Source organism: Oncorhynchus gorbuscha, linkage group LG05 (assembly GCF_021184085.1).
Source record: "Oncorhynchus gorbuscha isolate QuinsamMale2020 ecotype Even-year linkage group LG05, OgorEven_v1.0, whole genome shotgun sequence".
Classification (NCBI taxonomy): domain Eukaryota; kingdom Metazoa; phylum Chordata; class Actinopteri; order Salmoniformes; family Salmonidae; genus Oncorhynchus; species Oncorhynchus gorbuscha.
The window spans coordinates 19,164,305-19,181,322 of NC_060177.1; the positions used below are offsets into that span (position 1 = coordinate 19,164,305).

Below are 17,018 nucleotides of genomic sequence, written 5' to 3' on the forward strand. Positions count from 1 at the left end.
CAGAGGTAGCTATGCCTAATCAGAGTGTACCATTCATCACAGAGGTGGCTATGCCTAATCAGAGTGTACCATTCATCACAGAGGTGGCTATGCCTAATCAGAGTGTACCATTCAGCACAGAGGTGGCTATGCCTAATCAGAGTGTACCATTCATCACAGAGGTGGCTATGCCTAATCAGAGTGTACCATTCATCACAGAGGTAGCTATACCTAATCAGCGGTAGCTATGCCTAATCAGAGTGTATCATTCATCACAGAGGTAGCTATACCTAATCAGAGGTAGCTATGCCTAATCAGAGTGTACCATTCATCACAGAGGTAGCTATACCTAATCAGAGGTAGCTATGCCTAATCAGAGTGTACCATTCATCACAGAGGTGGCTATGCCTAATCAGAGTGTACCATTCATCACAGAGGTGGCTATGCCTAATCAGAGTGTACCATTCATCACAGAGGTGGCTATGCCTAATCAGAGTGTACCATTCATCACAGAGGTAGCTATACCTAATCAGAGGTAGCTATGCCTAATCAGAGTGTATCATTCATCACAGAGGTAGCTATACCTAATCAGAGGTAGCTATGCCTAATCAGAGTGTACCATTCATCACAGAGGTAGCTATACCTAATCAGAGGTAGCTATGCCTAATCAGAGTGTATCATTCATCACAGAGGTAGCTATGCCTAATCAGAGTGTACCATTCATCACAGAGGTGGCTATACCTAATCAGAGTGTATCATTCATCACAGAGGTGGCTATACCTAATCAGAGGTAGCTATGCCTAATCAGAGTGTATCATTCATCACAGAGGTAGCTATACCTAATCAGAGTGTATCATTCATCACAGAGGTAGCTATACCTAATCAGAGGTAGCTATGCCTAATCAGAGTGTACCATTCATCACAGAGGTAGCTATACCTAATCAGAGGTAGCTATGCCTAATCAGAGTGTACCATTCATCACAGAGGTAGCTATACCTAATCAGACGTAGCTATGCCTAATCAGAGTGTACCATTCATCACAGAGGTAGCTATGCCTAATCAGAGTGTACCATTCATCACAGAGGTAGCTATACCTAATCAGAGTGAATCATTCATCACAGAGGTAGCTTTGCCTAATCAATTTACTGCCAGTTTATATGGACGTGCTGCTCACACAACATTCTTGATAAGGTCATCCTCAGCTATTTACGGTAGGTTCATGAGCAAGAAGTCTGTGTGAGGATGGTACAATGTCTGCAGCCCGTTGAGACAGACATGTTAGTAGCTCCACTAGGAGGCCCTTCTTTACGTAGGTTTAAGGATAAAACGGTGTATTACATCTCTATCAGGCACTTTTCATTTGTTAGGTTATTTGTGGTTCTTTCCTATTCATAGCAGATAGTGTAAAGAGGATGCTGAGTTCAGGACAAGAGGTGGCTGTGGGATCAGAGTTGCTTAGGGCTGAAATCGAAGATGTCTTACTGACAGACCAACCTGTCTGTTAATTACACTATGCAGAGGATATGCCTGAAACTCAAACCCTCAAACTGACATGCACAGGGATAGGAATTAACTTTGACATTTTCAAATGACATGTATTACCTATGATTAATTGGTCATTTCTTTACTAGCTAAGGGCACAGTTTTATTGAAATGACCCGTACCATAGTTTTTCTATAATAGTGACGGTCATAGAATGATGTTAGGAGCGTGTCAGAGACTTTAAAGCCTTAGGGAGCAAGCTGAGGTCCATCTGTGCTGCTCAACCTTTTAAAAAAACCTCTCCATTCACCATGTGTCCCTGCCATCTCAGTGGTGTGTTTGTGTGTGTAGGAGGGAAGCTTCACTCAGAGGTTCACTCCTCTGTGGCACTCAGACAGCCATGAAAGTGCCGCCTACACAGAGCCGTCCATTCTGGGCATCACTCACAGAACTCACTGCTCTCTGGAAACGAAGGCAGGGGCTGGGCTGCCTAGAGAAAGCCGGTGGCTGTAGGTTCACTTCAAAGCAAGTACTCAAGAAGATTTAACTAAACTGAATAAGCCTAATGTCCTCATTGCTATATAGTACAGATATTAGATTTCTGAAAAGTATCTCCTCAGTGTAAGTGTGTGCTCCCCCTCAGTGTACGTGTGCGCTCTTCCTCAGTGTACGTGTGCGCGCTTCCTCAGTGTACGTGTGCGCGCTTCCTCAGTGTACGTGTGCGCGCTTCCTCAGTGTACGTGTGCGCGCTTCCTCAGTGTGTGCGCTTCCTCAGCGTGTGCGCTTCCTCAGCGTGTGCGCTTCCTCAGCGTGTGCGCTTCCTCAGCGTGTGCGCTTCCTCAGCGTGTGCGCTTCCTCAGCGTGTGCGCTTCCTCAGCGTGTGCGCTTCCTCAGCGTGTGCGCTTCCTCAGCGTGTGCGCTTCCTCAGCGTGTGCGCTTCCTCAGCGTGTGCGCTTCCTCAGCGTGTGCTCTTCCTCAGCGTGTGCTCTTCCTCAGCGTGTGCTCTTCCTCAGCGTGTGCTCTTCCTCAGCGTGTGCTCTTCCTCAGCGTGTGCTCTTCCTCAGCGTGTGCTCTTCCTCAGCGTGTGCTCTTCCTCAGCGTGTGCTCTTCCTCAGCGTGTGCTCTTCCTCAGCGTGTGCTCTTCCTCAGCGTGTGCTCTTCCTCAGCGTGTGCTCTTCCTCAGCGTGTGCTCTTCCTCAGCGTGTGCGCTTCCTCAGCGTGTGCGCTTCCTCAGCGTGTTCCTCAGCGTGTGCGCTTCCTCAGCGTGTGCGCTTCCTCAGCGTGTGCGCTTCCTCAGCGTGTGCGCTTCCTCAGCGTGTGCGCTTCCTCAGCGTGTGCGCTTCCTCAGCGTGTGCGCTTCCTCAGCGTGTGCGCTTCCTCAGCGTGTGCTCTTCCTCAGCGTGTGCTCTTCCTCAGCGTGTGCTCTTCCTCAGCGTGTGCTCTTCCTCAGCGTGTGCTCTTCCTCAGCGTGTGCTCTTCCTCAGCGTGTGCTCTTCCTCAGCGTGTGCTCTTCCTCAGCGTGTGCTCTTCCTCAGCGTGTGCTCTTCCTCAGTGTGTGCGTACACTAGGAAGCCGTGCTTGACCGCCCACTCCACCACTACTGACACGGGACCCCTGCATTGTTCTGCCTGAACATGAAAGATGTTGTAACTAGTGTTTTTTCCTGTTGGCCGTGCTGTGTTCCTGTGCAGCTTTGAAAGAGGAGAGGTATTGGGATGTGTCTACGGCCAGGGCAGGCTGGTGCAGGACATAAACAACACAGAGGCACAGCCAAAGGCGAGGGACTGACTATGGAACTAAAAAACTTTGTTCCAACTCTCTGGATCCCATCCAACATTTTTACAGCACATTTCCCTCTGCACCAAGGGGACCCTCGCCTGTTTCATTTGCAGCTTTCATGCTGTCTACCTCTGCCGTCTTTTGAAGCGTTCCCTGGGAAATCTGCTGTGGGATGTGGCAGAGTAAAGGAGCAATATTTCACATCAGAGAGAAAGGCCTGGAGCCATATAGGTAACCTACCACCTGAGAGGAACGGCCTCAGCAGCAGCCTACTCCCAGCATACACTGCAAGCTGCAGCTCAGTCTTAGCCCAGCCTCAGCAACAGTTCTGCTACAGAGCAGGAATACAGCAGTGCAGGATCAGACCAAAGCAAACCCAGATCTCTCCTCTGTGATACAGCACAAAGGAAATGCACTGTAGGCAGTCATTCTATTCTTCTATCTCAATCAGTTCATTTTGATACATTTGATAGTGCCACCCACCTTGTGCTCTGGCATCTTTCATTATATGACAACAAGTAGTTTTTAGCTGACTAATCATGTTCATAACATTCTGCATAACTAATACACCTACAGTCAGCTTGCAAGTCTAACTGGCCCGGGTAATAACTCTGCTTTAGGCGGAACATGACAAATTATTCTAGTCAGAGGAGGTCTCCCTGTTTTCTGCTGTGTGTTTTTCTCTCTCCTGGAGGTTAAATTATTAAAATATCCCTCTCTCACTGTACAGTACAGTATAGAGTGTATTGCTGTTCCCTGGAGTCAGGCTGTGTTTGGAGGACAATACTGTATGAAGAGCTTGAAGACGCACTCAGGTCAAATAATCACCTCATCCTGACCCAGGGGTGTTTAACATTCTGATCAATATGCCATATCTGTTCATGCTTTAACATTCTAATCAATATGCCATATCTGTTCAGGCTTTAACATTCTAATCAATATGCCATATCTGTTCAGGCTTTAACATTCTAATCAATATGCCATATCTGTTCATGCTTTAACATTCTAATCAATATGCCATATCTGTTCATGCTTTAACATTCTAATCAATATGCCATATCTGTTCATGCTTTAACATTCTAATCAATATGCCATATCTGTTCAGGCTTTAACATTCTAATCAATATGCCATATCTGTTCAGGCTTTAACATTCTAATCAATATGCCATATCTGTTCATGCTTTAACATTCTAATCAATATGCCATATCTGTTCAGGCTTTAACATTCTAATCAATATGCCATATCTGTTCAGGCTTTAACATTCTAATCAATATGCCATATCTGTTCAGGCTTTAACATTCTAATCAATATGCCATATCTGTTCATGCTTTAACATTCTAATCAATATGCCATATCTGTTCAGGCTTTAACATTCTAATCAATATGCCATATCTGTTCATGCTTTAACATTCTAATCAATATGCCATATCTGTTCAGGCTTTAACATTCTAATCAATATGCCATATCTGTTCATGCTTTAACATTCTAATCAATATGCCATATCTGTTCATGCTTTAACATTCTAATCAATATGCCATATCTGTTCAGGCTTTAACATTCTGATCAATATGTTTTATCTGTTCAGGCTTTAACATTCTGATCAATATACCGTATCTGTTCAGGCTTTAACATTCTAATCAATATAGCGAATCTGTTCACCTCCAGTCGAGTCCAATAGGGTTTCACCTCCAGTCGAGTCCAATAGGGTTTCACCTCCAGCCCAGTCCAATAGGGTTTCACCTCCAGCCCAGTCCAATAGGGTTTCACCTCCAGTCCAATAGGGTTTCACCTCCAGTCCAATAGGGTTTCACCTCCAGTCCAATAGGGTTTCACCTCCAGTCGAGTCCAATAGGGTTTCACCTCCAGTCGAGTCCAATAGGGTTTCACCTCCAGTCGAGTCCAATAGGGTTTCACCTCCAGTCGAGTCCAATAGGGTTTCACCTCCAGTCGAGTCCAATAGGGTTTCACCTCCAGTCGAGTCCAATAGGGTTTCACCTCCAGTCGAGTCCAATAGGGTTTCACCTCCAGTCGAGTCCAATAGGGTTTCACCTCCAGTCGAGTCCAATAGGGTTTCACCTCCAGTCGAGTCCAATAGGGTTTCACCTCCAGTCGAGTCCAATAGGGTTTCACCTCCAGTCGAGTCCAATAGGGTTTCACCTCCAGTCGAGTCCAATAGGGTTTCACCTCCAGTCGAGTCCAATAGGGTTTCACCTCCAGTCCAGTCCAATAGGGTTTCACCTCCAGTCCAGTCCAATAGGGTTTCACCTCCAGTCCAATAGGGTTTCACCTCCAGTCCAATAGGGTTTCACCTCCAGTCCAATAGGGTTTCACCTCCAGTCCAATAGGGTTTCACCTCCAGTCCAATAGGGTTTCACCTCCAGTCCAATAGGGTTTCACCTCCAGTCCAATAGGGTTTCACCTCCAGTCGAGTCCAATAGGGTTTCACCTCCAGTCGAGTCCAATAGGGTTTCACCTCCAGTCGAGTCCAATAGGGTTTCACCTCCAGTCGAGTCCAATAGGGTTTCACCTCCAGTCGAGTCCAATAGGGTTTCACCTCCAGTCGAGTCCAATAGGGTTTCACCTCCAGTCGAGTCCAATAGGGTTTCACCTCCAGTCGAGTCCAATAGGGTTTCACCTCCAGTCGAGTCCAATAGGGTTTCACCTCCAGTCGAGTCCAATAGGGTTTCACCTCCAGTCGAGTCCAATAGGGTTTCACCTCCAGTCGAGTCCAATAGGGTTTCACCTCCAGTCGAGTCCAATAGGGTTTCACCTCCAGTCGAGTCCAATAGGGTTTCACCTCCAGTCGAGTCCAATAGGGTTTCACCTCCAGTCCAGTCCAATAGGGTTTCACCTCCAGTCCAGTCCAATAGGGTTTCACCTCCAGTCCAGTCCAATAGGGTTTCACCTCCAGTCCAATAGGGTTTCACCTCCAGTCCAATAGGGTTTCACCTCCAGTCCAATAGGGTTTCACCTCCAGTCCAATAGGGTTTCACCTCCAGTCCAATAGGGTTTCACCTCCAGTCCAATAGGGTTTCACCTCCAGTCCAATAGGGTTTCACCTCCAGTCCAATAGGGTTTCACCTCCAGTCCAATAGGGTTTCACCTCCAGTCCAATAGGGTTTCACCTCCAGTCCAATAGGGTTTCACCTCCAGTCCAATAGGGTTTCACCTAGAGTCTATTAGGATTTCACCCCGATTTCACCTCTAGTCTAGTCCAACAGTCTAGTCCAATGCCTAATGATTTATTCCATCCCATCAGGGCTGGGTAGAAGGCATAACAGAGTGTTTACATTCCAAGCCAGCACATCAGATAAGGAGCTATCTGAGTTTGGCATGCAGTTAGTCAATGTTTACTGCGAAAGGCAACAACATCTCAAGAAAGTATGAAAAAGTGTCTTTCACTGAGAGGAAAATCTTATATATTGTTCCTTGAACTTTAAGCACAAGTGTCTAAGTGAGATTCACTGAGGAGCAATCAAGTGAATATTTTCATCCTTCAAGCACAAGTGTATGCAACACAACTCACAGGAGAGAGATACAGTTTGTTCAGTCCCCAGAGAATGCACCAGAATGCATCTAGCCTTATGTAACATGCGTCGAATACAACAGTTGTAGACTTTATTGTGATGCTTACTTAAGAGTTATTTTCCAACCAGTTAGAGAAAAAATAAATAGTAACACAATAAAATAATAATAACGAGGATACACACACACACACACACACACACACACACACACACACACACACACACACAGCCAAAAGTTGAGAATTATACAAATGTTAATTTCCAAAGTTTGCTGCTTCAGTGTCTCTAGATATTTTTGTCAGATGTTACTATGGAATACTGAAGTATAATTACAAGCATTTCATAAGTGTCAAAGGCTTTTATTGACAATTACATGAAGTTGATGCAAAGAGTCAATATTTGCAGTGTCGACCCTTCTTTTTCAAGACATCTGCAATACGCCCTGGCATGCTGTCAATTAACTTCTGGGCCACATCCTGACTGATGGCAGCCCATTCTTGCATAATCAATGCTTGAAGTTTGTCAGAATTTGTGGGGTTTTGTTTGTCCACCCGCCTCTTGAGAATTGACCACAAGTTCTCAATGGGATTACGGTCTGGGGAGTTTCCTGGCCATGGACCCAAAATATCAATGTTTTGTTACCCGAGCCAATTAGTTATCACTTTTGCCTTTGGGCAAGGTGCTCCGTCATGCTGGAAAAGGCATTGTTCATCACCAAACTGTTCCTGGATGGTTGGGAAAAGTTGCTCTTGGAGGATGTGTTGGTACCAGTCTTTAGTCATGGCTGTGTTCTTAGGCAAAATTGTGAGTGAGCCCACTCATTTGGCTGAGAAGCAACCTCACACATGAATGCTCTCAGGATGCATTACTGTTGGCATGACACAGGACTGATGATTAGCGCTCACCTTGTCTTATCCGGACAAGCTTTTTTTTTTTTTACTGGCTTAAACAGGGGGACACGTCTGGCACTGCAGGACTTGAATCCCTGGCGGCATAGTGTGTTTTTTGTTGTTTGTTTTTGAATTTGACCCCTTTTTCTCCCCAATTTCATGGTATCCAATTGTTTTAGTAGCTACTATCTTGTCTCATTGCTACAACTCCCATACGGCTCGGGAGAGACGAAGGTTGAAAGTCAATACACAACCCAACCAAGCCGCACTGCTTCTTAACACAGCGCGCATCCAACCCGGAAGCCAGCCGCAACCAATGTGTCGGAGGAAACACCTTGCACCTGGCAACCTTGGTTAGCGCGCACTGCGCCCGGCCCACCACAGGAGTCGCTGGTGCGCGATGAGACAAGGACATCCCTACCGACCAAGCCCTCCCGAACCTGGACGACGCTAGGCCAATTGTGAGTCACCCCACGGACCTCCCGGTCGCGGCCGGTTGCGACAGAGCCTGGGCGCGAACCCAGAGTCTGATGGCACAGCTGGCACTGCAGTACAGCGCCCTTAACCACTGCGCCACCCGGGAGGCTGTGGCGTAGTGTGTTACTGAGGCTTTGTTACTTTGGTCCCAGCTCTCTGCAGGTCATTCACTAGGTCCCCCCGTGTGGTTCTGGGATTTTTGCTCACTGTTCTTGTGATCATTTTGACCCCACGGAGTGAGATCTTGCGTGGAGCCCCAGATCGAGGGAGATTATCAGTGGTCTTGTATGTCTTCCATTTCCTAATAATTGCTCCCACCGTTCATTTCTTCAAACCAAGCTGCTTACCTATTGCAGATTCAGTCTTCCCAGCCTGGTGCAGGTCTACAATTTTGTTTCTGGAGTCCTTTGACAGCTCTTTGGTCTTGGCCATAGTGGAGTTTGGAGTGTGACTGTTTGAGGTTGTGGACAGGTGTCTTTTATACTGATAACAAGTTCATACAGGTGCTATTAATACAGGTAACGAGTGGAGGACAGAGGAGCCTCTTAAAGAAGAAGTTACAGGTCTGTGAAAGCCAGAAGAGAGCCAGAAAAATTGCTTGTTTGTAGCTGACCAAATACTTATTTTCCACCATCATTTGCAAATAAATTAATAAAAAATCCTACAATGTGATTTTCAGGATTTTTTTCTTCCCCTTGTCTGTCATAGTTGTAGTGGACCTATTACAGACCTCTCATCTTTTTAAGTGGGAAAACTTGCACAATTGGTGGCTGACTAAATACTTTTTTGCCCCACTGTATGTATGTATGTATGTATGTATGTATGTATGTATGTATGTATGTATGTATGTGCGTGCGCGCACACACACACACACACACACACACTTTAGGGCTGTTCCTGACTAAAATAAATATTGGGCGACCAAGTCATCTGTTCTTTCGACCAATAGATTGTTGGAAATTTTAAAATGTGTATTTTTCCATTTATAGACACACGCTATGTTTGAATAAAATTGACTATACGTAGGCTACTGAGCTTATCTGATGCTTTAAGCACTGCGATTAAAAATTAATTTCTAAAGAGGGAGCCAGAAGATTGCCGACCGGTGGTGTAGCCTATTACCGGCAACTTCAGGAGCGTTTGGTCGAGAACATGTTTTCTTTCTTCTGGTTAAGCTATATTGCCGGTAATAGGCTACACCACCGGTCGGCAATCTTTTCCATTTGGAGTGCCAAGTTATCTGTACCATTTCTACTGACCTGCAGATTTTCAAATGCACATTTTCGTGGAACAGTTTCATTTCATTTAGAAAAAAAGTCTTCATACTGTATCTCAAAATCAATGTCACGTGCTCCTGTGTCGCTCAGTTGGTAAAGTGTAACGGATATGAAACGGCTAGCTTAGTTAGCGGTGTGCGCTAAATAGCGTTTCAATCAGTTACGTCACTTGCTCTGAGACCTTGAAGTAGTAGTTCCCCTTGCTCTGCAAGGAGCGATGGGTAACGATGCTTCGTGGGTGACTGTTGTTGATGTGTGCAGAAGGTCCCTGGTTCGTGCCCGGGTATGGGCGAGGGGACGGTTTAAAATTATACTGTTACAAAAGCATGGCGATTGCAATGCCAGGGTTGTGAGTTCAATTCCCACGGGGGACCAGTATAAAAAAAAGTATGAAAATGTATGCTCTGGATAAGAGTGTCTACTAAAATATAAATTCAAAATTCTCTGAAAATGATAGAAATCTAAAAGGTAACTTCTAAAAGGTAACTTCTATTGTCATTGACAATATGTAAAAATAGCCAACAAATAAAGATTATGCAGCCCCAGGTAGAAAATATCCTGATCAAAATAATTTTCCTAGAAATCACATTGGCTGTCTGCAAGGAACTTGAAACATTGTATCAATTATCAACTAGGTCCAGTCCCAAGCTGGTGCTTGCCACGTTGTATAAAACATTCTGGGGCATTTAAGAGTTTCCTTCGCCAGTGAGCTCCGGCATGACATTTTTTCCCCCTTTCATGCTGTTGTTATCAAAAAGGAGAGAGCTGGAAATATTTTTCAAATAGGCTAAGTTGAGTAACTATTATCGTTCTCAATGGATGTAAAAACAGACTTTCTTTCCTTGCTGTTTGAGGCGAAGAAAGAATTACTTTCAGAGGCTCCACAGTGATGGTGAGTTAAGGCAATCAGAAATAGCATCAGCTCGCCAAACGGGCACATTTATAGGTCTACATTTGTGTGCAGGTCAGGTAGCCTAGGCATACTTCTATGGGTGCATGGTGCATGTCCTTACTCAAGATTGACAGGAGCGCTTTGAATAAAAGACAATGAATAAATTAACAACTTGTAAATGGAATGAAATAAAAAACTTTATTCTCACAAGAAAAAGGTTGTGTGCTCCGCAAACAACGTGTCCACTCCTAAAATGACAACAGTAAGACTGTAATAATAATACTGTATATTGAATCCATTAACAGAAATTGACATAATCAAACAAACATTGTAGAATAGAAATGATGGGAAGGTAAATGTACTACTGGTGATATTGGTGTGCCATCCCCGCAGCCTCCGCAATGGATTTGTCCACTCAGATAGGCGTGAATCAGACAGGTGTCTCGTGTGCCATAAATGTTCTGTATATATTTTCCACGGCTCAACTAAAAAAAATCTTGAGCTGCTGACAAATAGCCTATCGACCAAACAGGGTTAGCCTTAATATACAGTACCAGTCAAAAATGTGGACACACCTCCTCATTCCAGGGCTTTTCTTTATTTGCACTATTTTTATTTGTAGAATAATAGTGAAGACCTCAAAATGATGAAATAACACATATGGAATCATGTAGTAAACAAAAAAGTATTCAACAAATGAAAATATATATTTTATATTTGAGATTCTTCAAAGTAGTCACACTTTGCCTTGACAGCTTTGCACACTTTTGGCATTCTCTCAACCAGCTTCACCTCCTATTCTACAACGTAGAAAATAGTAAAAAAATAAAGAAAAGCCCTGGAATGAGTAGGTGTGTCCAAACCTTTGACTGGTACACAAACACACACACACACACACACACACACACACAAAAATAAAGGGAACACTTAAACACACACACACACACACACAAAATAAAGGGAACACTTAAACAACACAATGTAACTCCAAGTCAATCACACTTCTGTGAAATCGAACTGTCCACTTAGGAAGCAACACTGATTGACAATACATTTCACATGCTGTTGTGCAAATGGAATAGACAACAGGTGGAAATTATACACAATTAGCAAGACACCCCCAATAAAGTAGTGGTTCTGCAGGTGGGGACCACAGACCACTTCTCAGTTCCTATGCTTCCTGGCTGATGTTTGGGTCACTTTTGAATGCTGGCGGTGCTTTCACTCTACTGGTAGCATGAGACGGAGTCTACAACCCACACAAGTGGCTCAGGTAGTGCAGCTCATCCAGGATGGCACATCAATGCGAGCTGTGGCAAGAAGGTTTGCTGTGTGTCAGCGTAGTGTCCAGAGCATGGAGGCGCTACCAATACATAAGAAGACGTGGAGGAGGCCGTAGGAGGGCAACAACCCAGCAGCAGGACCGCTACCTCCGCCTTTGTGCAAGGAGGAGCAGGAGGAGCACTGATGCTATGGACTGGCCCGCCCATTCCCCAGGCCTGAATCCAATTGAGCACATCTGGGACATCATGTCTCGCTCCATCCACCAACGCCACGTTGCACCACAGACTGTCCAGGAGTTGGCGGATGCTTTAGTCCAGGTCTGGGAGGAGATCCCTCAGGAGACCATCCGCCACCTCATCAGGAGCATGCCCAGGCATTGTAGGGAGATCATACAGGCACGTGGAGGCCACACACACTACTGAGCCTCATTTTGACTTGTTTTAAGGACATTACATCAAAGTTGGATCAGCCTGTAGTGTGGTTTTCCACTTTAATTGAGTGCGACTCCAAATCCAGACCTCCATGGGTTGATAAATTTGATTTCCATTAATCATTTTTGTATTTAATACGAATATTTCATTAATTCAGATCTAGGATGTGTTATTTTAGTGTTCCCTTTATTTTTCTGAGCAGTATATATATATATATATATATATATATATATATATATATATATATATATATATATATATATATATATATATATATATATATATGACCCTGTCACTGAGTCTGTCAGCACTGAGTGTGCCTGCCTGTCCATCCTGTACCCATCCTACATTCCAGAGGGAATACAGGAGAGGGAACCTACTTCGCCATCCATATCTGGGTCTCAGCATGGGTGACATCCACACCCTGGCTGCTACAGCAACCAACTGCAACAATCTGCCCTGGCTGTCTGTTTTGGCTATGCAAGCCAGAGCGTAGGCATCATCACTGCATAACACACACGCTTCCCCCTGGGTGCATCAGTACCCCAGCTGTTACGATGCTCTATTTCCACAACTAAAGTATGACTGGGAGGAAGAGATAGAGAGAAGTAAAACAAGTTGGCCGTAGTATAAATAGCAGCCAGCAGAGTGTCAAGGGGCTTCATAAGTCCTGTTACTTTAGCTTATTCTACCCCTGCACACCACAGGCATTCAATACACTTTAAAAGAGGAAAAAGGGGAATTCCAAGAGGGTGATATTTCTCCTAACAGACTGGCTGTAAGATAGAAACGCTGTAGCCTACCATACACCTCCTACTCACTGGCTTTGGTAGTGGTAGAGTCCATCAGCATACAGTGGGGGCAGGGATATACCACTGAACAGATGGCATGGGGTGAGAGGTCAAGGGTGTGCCACTTGAGTGGCAGTGAACTCTGTGGGATAATAACCTCTCCCAGTGTTTTTCTGTGATGATGATGTTGTGTGTGTGTGTGTGTGTGTGTGTGTGTGTGTGTGTGTGTGTGTGTGTGTGTGTGTGTGTGTGTGTGTGTGTGTGTGTGTGTGTGTGTGTGTGTGTGTGTGTGTGTGTGTGTGTGTGTGTGTGTGTGTGTGTGTGTGTGTGTGTGTGTGTGTGTGTGACTCAGGCCGCACCCACAGTCTCTAATGAGGGGTATCAATCAGGCCATGCCAAGAACACTGGGCTGCCCGTCTCCTACATGATGGGCCTCTGTCATATTTCCACAATGCTCCAAGCATTTTCAAATATATGATCTCTGTCATAGCTACATGATTTCACTGTACTGGGAAGAAGTCTACAGTATGGTTGACTAGGAGTGGAGGATTATGATGATGACAGCATTTTAAAGGACTGGTGATAATGTGAAATGTATCAACAGTAAACTATGACAAAGGACAGAGGACATTAATCATGCTATTTAAATACATTTGATTCGTCACATATTCTTGTGGGAAGAGCATGAGTATAATGCTATTCTAAGCATGGCTGGTCTACTGAGCTTTGATCTGGTATTAGATAGTAATAGAATAATTCACTTACTGTGGCCCCTACAGTGCAGGGAATATGCACTTTAACTTTTAAACCCCCTGATGGTGTACAAATCCCTGGCTCAACAGTGATGAGGGATACAGGAGGGTTGGGGTGGAGAAGAGAGGAATCCCAATGAGCTTCATGTCACTCCTGCAAATTACCTTTCAACACTGTGACAGTGGAGATCAGTTACACTGATCTCTGCTACATCTGCTACACTAACACATTGAGCCATGAATCCTAAAGCCAACATAACACCACCGTAATTATGTTGTTGACACCTGCCATACACATTTATGACAGAAAGATAAAGGACTCAACTGTGGTCCTGCTATTGTTCGAATGCGTCATAATGACAGTTTAGTAACATCAGGGCAATTTATCATGAATAGTTAACATGAAAGTCATGGTACAGATGTAGGATATTAATTTGGCCTATACTGTCACAACAAAATCATCCCACAGCAACAGGATTTGAATGTTTAGTCCATAATGTTTCTTTAACTTTTGAGTGAAAACCTCCTTATCAGCTATTAGCTGGCCAAAAGTTACATAAAAAGTGCAATAGTGTTAATATAACCTTGTGTTAGTGTGGGTTTTCAGTGAATTTATGTACAGTGGGACAAAAAGTATTTAGTCAGCCACCAAATTGTGCATGTTCTCCTACTTAGAAATATGAGGCCTGTAATTTTCATCATAGGTACACTTCTACGATGACAGACAAAATGAGAGAGAAAAAAATACAGAAAATCACATTGTAGGATTTTGTATTAAATTGCAAATGATGGTGGAAAATAAGTATTTGGTCACCTACAAACAAGCAAGATTTCTGGCTCTCACAGACCTGTAACTTCTTCTTGAAGAGGCTCCTCTGTCCTCCACTCGTTACCTGTATTAATGGCACCTGTTTGAACTTGTTACCAGTATAAAAGACACCTGTCCACAACCTCATACAGTCACACTCCAAACTCCACTATGGCCAAGACCAAAGAGCTGTCAAAGGACACCAGAAACAAAATTGTAGACCTATACCAGGCTGGGAAGACTGAATCTGCAATAGGTAAGCAGCTTGGTTAGAAGAAATCAACTGTGGGAGCAATTATTAGGAAATGGAAGACATACAAGACCACTGATAATCTCCCTCGATCTGGGGCTCCACGCAAGATCTCACCCCGTGGGGTCAAAATGATCACAAGAACGGTGAGCAAAAATCCCAGAACCACACGGGGGGACCTAGTGAATAACCTGCAGAGAACCGGGACCAAAGTAACAAAGCCTACCATCAGTAACACACTACGCCGCCAGGGACTCAAATCCTGCAGTGCCAGACGTGTCCCCCTGCTTAAGTCAGTACATGTCCAGGCCCGTCTGAAGTTTGCTAGAGAGCATTTGGATGATCCAGAATGAGATTGTGAGAATGTCATATGGTCAGATGAAACCAAAATAGAACTTTTTGGTAAAAACTCAACTCGTCGTGTTTGGAGGACAAAGAATGCTGAGTTGCATCCCAAGAACAACATACCTACTGTGAAGCATGGGGGTGGAAACATCATGCTTTGGGGCTGTTTTTCTGAAAAGGTACCAGGACGACTGATCCGTGTAAAGGAAAGAATGAATGGGGCCATGAATCGTGAGATTTTGAGTGAAAACCTCCTTCCATCAGCAAGGGCATTGAACATGAAACGTGGCTGGGTCTTTCAGCATGACAATGATCCCAAACACACCGCCCGGGCAACGAAGGAGTGACTTCGTAAGAAGCATTTCAAGGTCCTGGAGTGGCCTCGCCAGTCTCCAGATCTCAACCCCATAGAACATCTTTGGAGGTAGTTGAAAGTGTGTTGCCCAGCAACAACCCCAAAACATCACTGCTCTAGAGGAGATCTGCATGGAGGAATGGGCCAAAATACCAGCAACAGGGTGTGAAAACCTTGTGAAGACTTACAGAAAACGTTTGACCTCTGTCATTGCCAACAAAGGGTATATAACAAAGTATTGAGAAACTTTTGTTATTGACCAAATACTTATTTTCCACCATAATTTGCAAATAAATTCATTAAAAATCCTACAATGTGATTTTCTGGATTTGCTTTTCTCATTTTGTCTGTCATAGTTGAAGTGTATATATGATTAAAATTACAGGCCTCTCATCTTTTTATGTGGGAGAACTTGCACAATTGGTGGCTGACTAAATACTTTTTTGCCCCACTGTATTTCACAGCAATAAAACAGGACAATTCTCAGCAACAAAAGAGTGATCATATTAAGATCCTTCCCCTGTATGTCAGGAATGTCATTGCCACGAGAATTTATATCCCAATGTTCTAACTATTTTATATCTCTGTCTAATTCCTGAAGGTTGTAAATCTCCAGTTCAAAGAAAGACAGTCTCAGCCTGCAATAGATAATTTCTTTATTCAGAGAGCGCTCTGCCCCCCTAGTGCAGAGCAAGTCTTTTTATACACACACAAGTTTCTTATCATAGGCTACTCCCTGCTTAGGCAGGCAGTATTTTTTCCCACTACCCCCATACATAGTTTTTGTTTCACAATTGCTCCCTGCTTGCATAGCTACAAAATACAATGCCCTAGTTCTAATTCTAACCAAGCGACACACATCAGATTATATTCTTATGATTCTAACACATTTCACACAGTTATACAGTTTCAGGGTGGAATACTTTAGTCATCATCTTAAACATACAAATTCTTCTATCAGTCATGCCATGTCATCTCCCATGTTTTAGAGGCACTTACAAGCAAGCTCTACAACTTAAAGATAAGTCCCAGTATGTCTAGGTCAAACCAACTCTGTGCATGTGTCGCTAACACGAGGTCCCATGCTATTCAACCTCATCACACCAGCTGGGGCTCCACCATGGCCGTACCACTCACACAATCAACTTCAGGACTGCAGCTATAACCTGCAGAAAATACTCTATACATTGCTCTCTGATGAAAAAAACTCTGTGGTAATAACAAGTGTGATGTTTCAGACAGATGAATGGCTTCAGGCTTGCCATGGCCACAGTCAAAGACATAATGTGAACCATAGTTGACTCATTACCAATTAAGATGATACCTGAAAAATACACAAACAATTGAACTGGGAGTGCAAGCAGTTATGAATTCCATTTCCAGCATTCCTCAGGCAGTCAGTTTCTGTTCCTCCTCATCTCATCCCAGCAGACAATCTCACTCTAATCTGAGCTAAATTACACCCTATTCTCATCTCCTCCCAGCATGACGTTGGACCAACCAGACGTTACACTGAAGCCCACATTATAACCTTCCTCGAGTAAAAAATATAGTAGAGGTGCACTCACTTGTCGTGGAGCATATATTCAGTGTTTTCTGGAGATATCTGTCCAGTCACAGGGTGTCGGAACGACGTGCTCTTCTGGTTATGGCTGAGAGAGTCAGAGAGAGAGAGAACAGGGGGGGGAAGAGGGAAGG

The 17,018-nt window shown here is 44.2% G+C and overlaps 1 protein-coding gene across 1 annotated transcript in view; it reads right to left on the reverse strand.

The window, feature by feature from the left end:
* Positions 1–17,018, reverse strand: part of LOC124035617 (pleckstrin homology domain-containing family A member 7-like) — a 157,141-nt gene that overhangs the window by 76,518 nt on the left and 63,605 nt on the right. Inside the window, 1 exon segment of the mRNA XM_046349157.1 lies at positions 16,889–16,972. Coding sequence (XP_046205113.1) covers positions 16,889–16,972 — 84 coding nt within the window.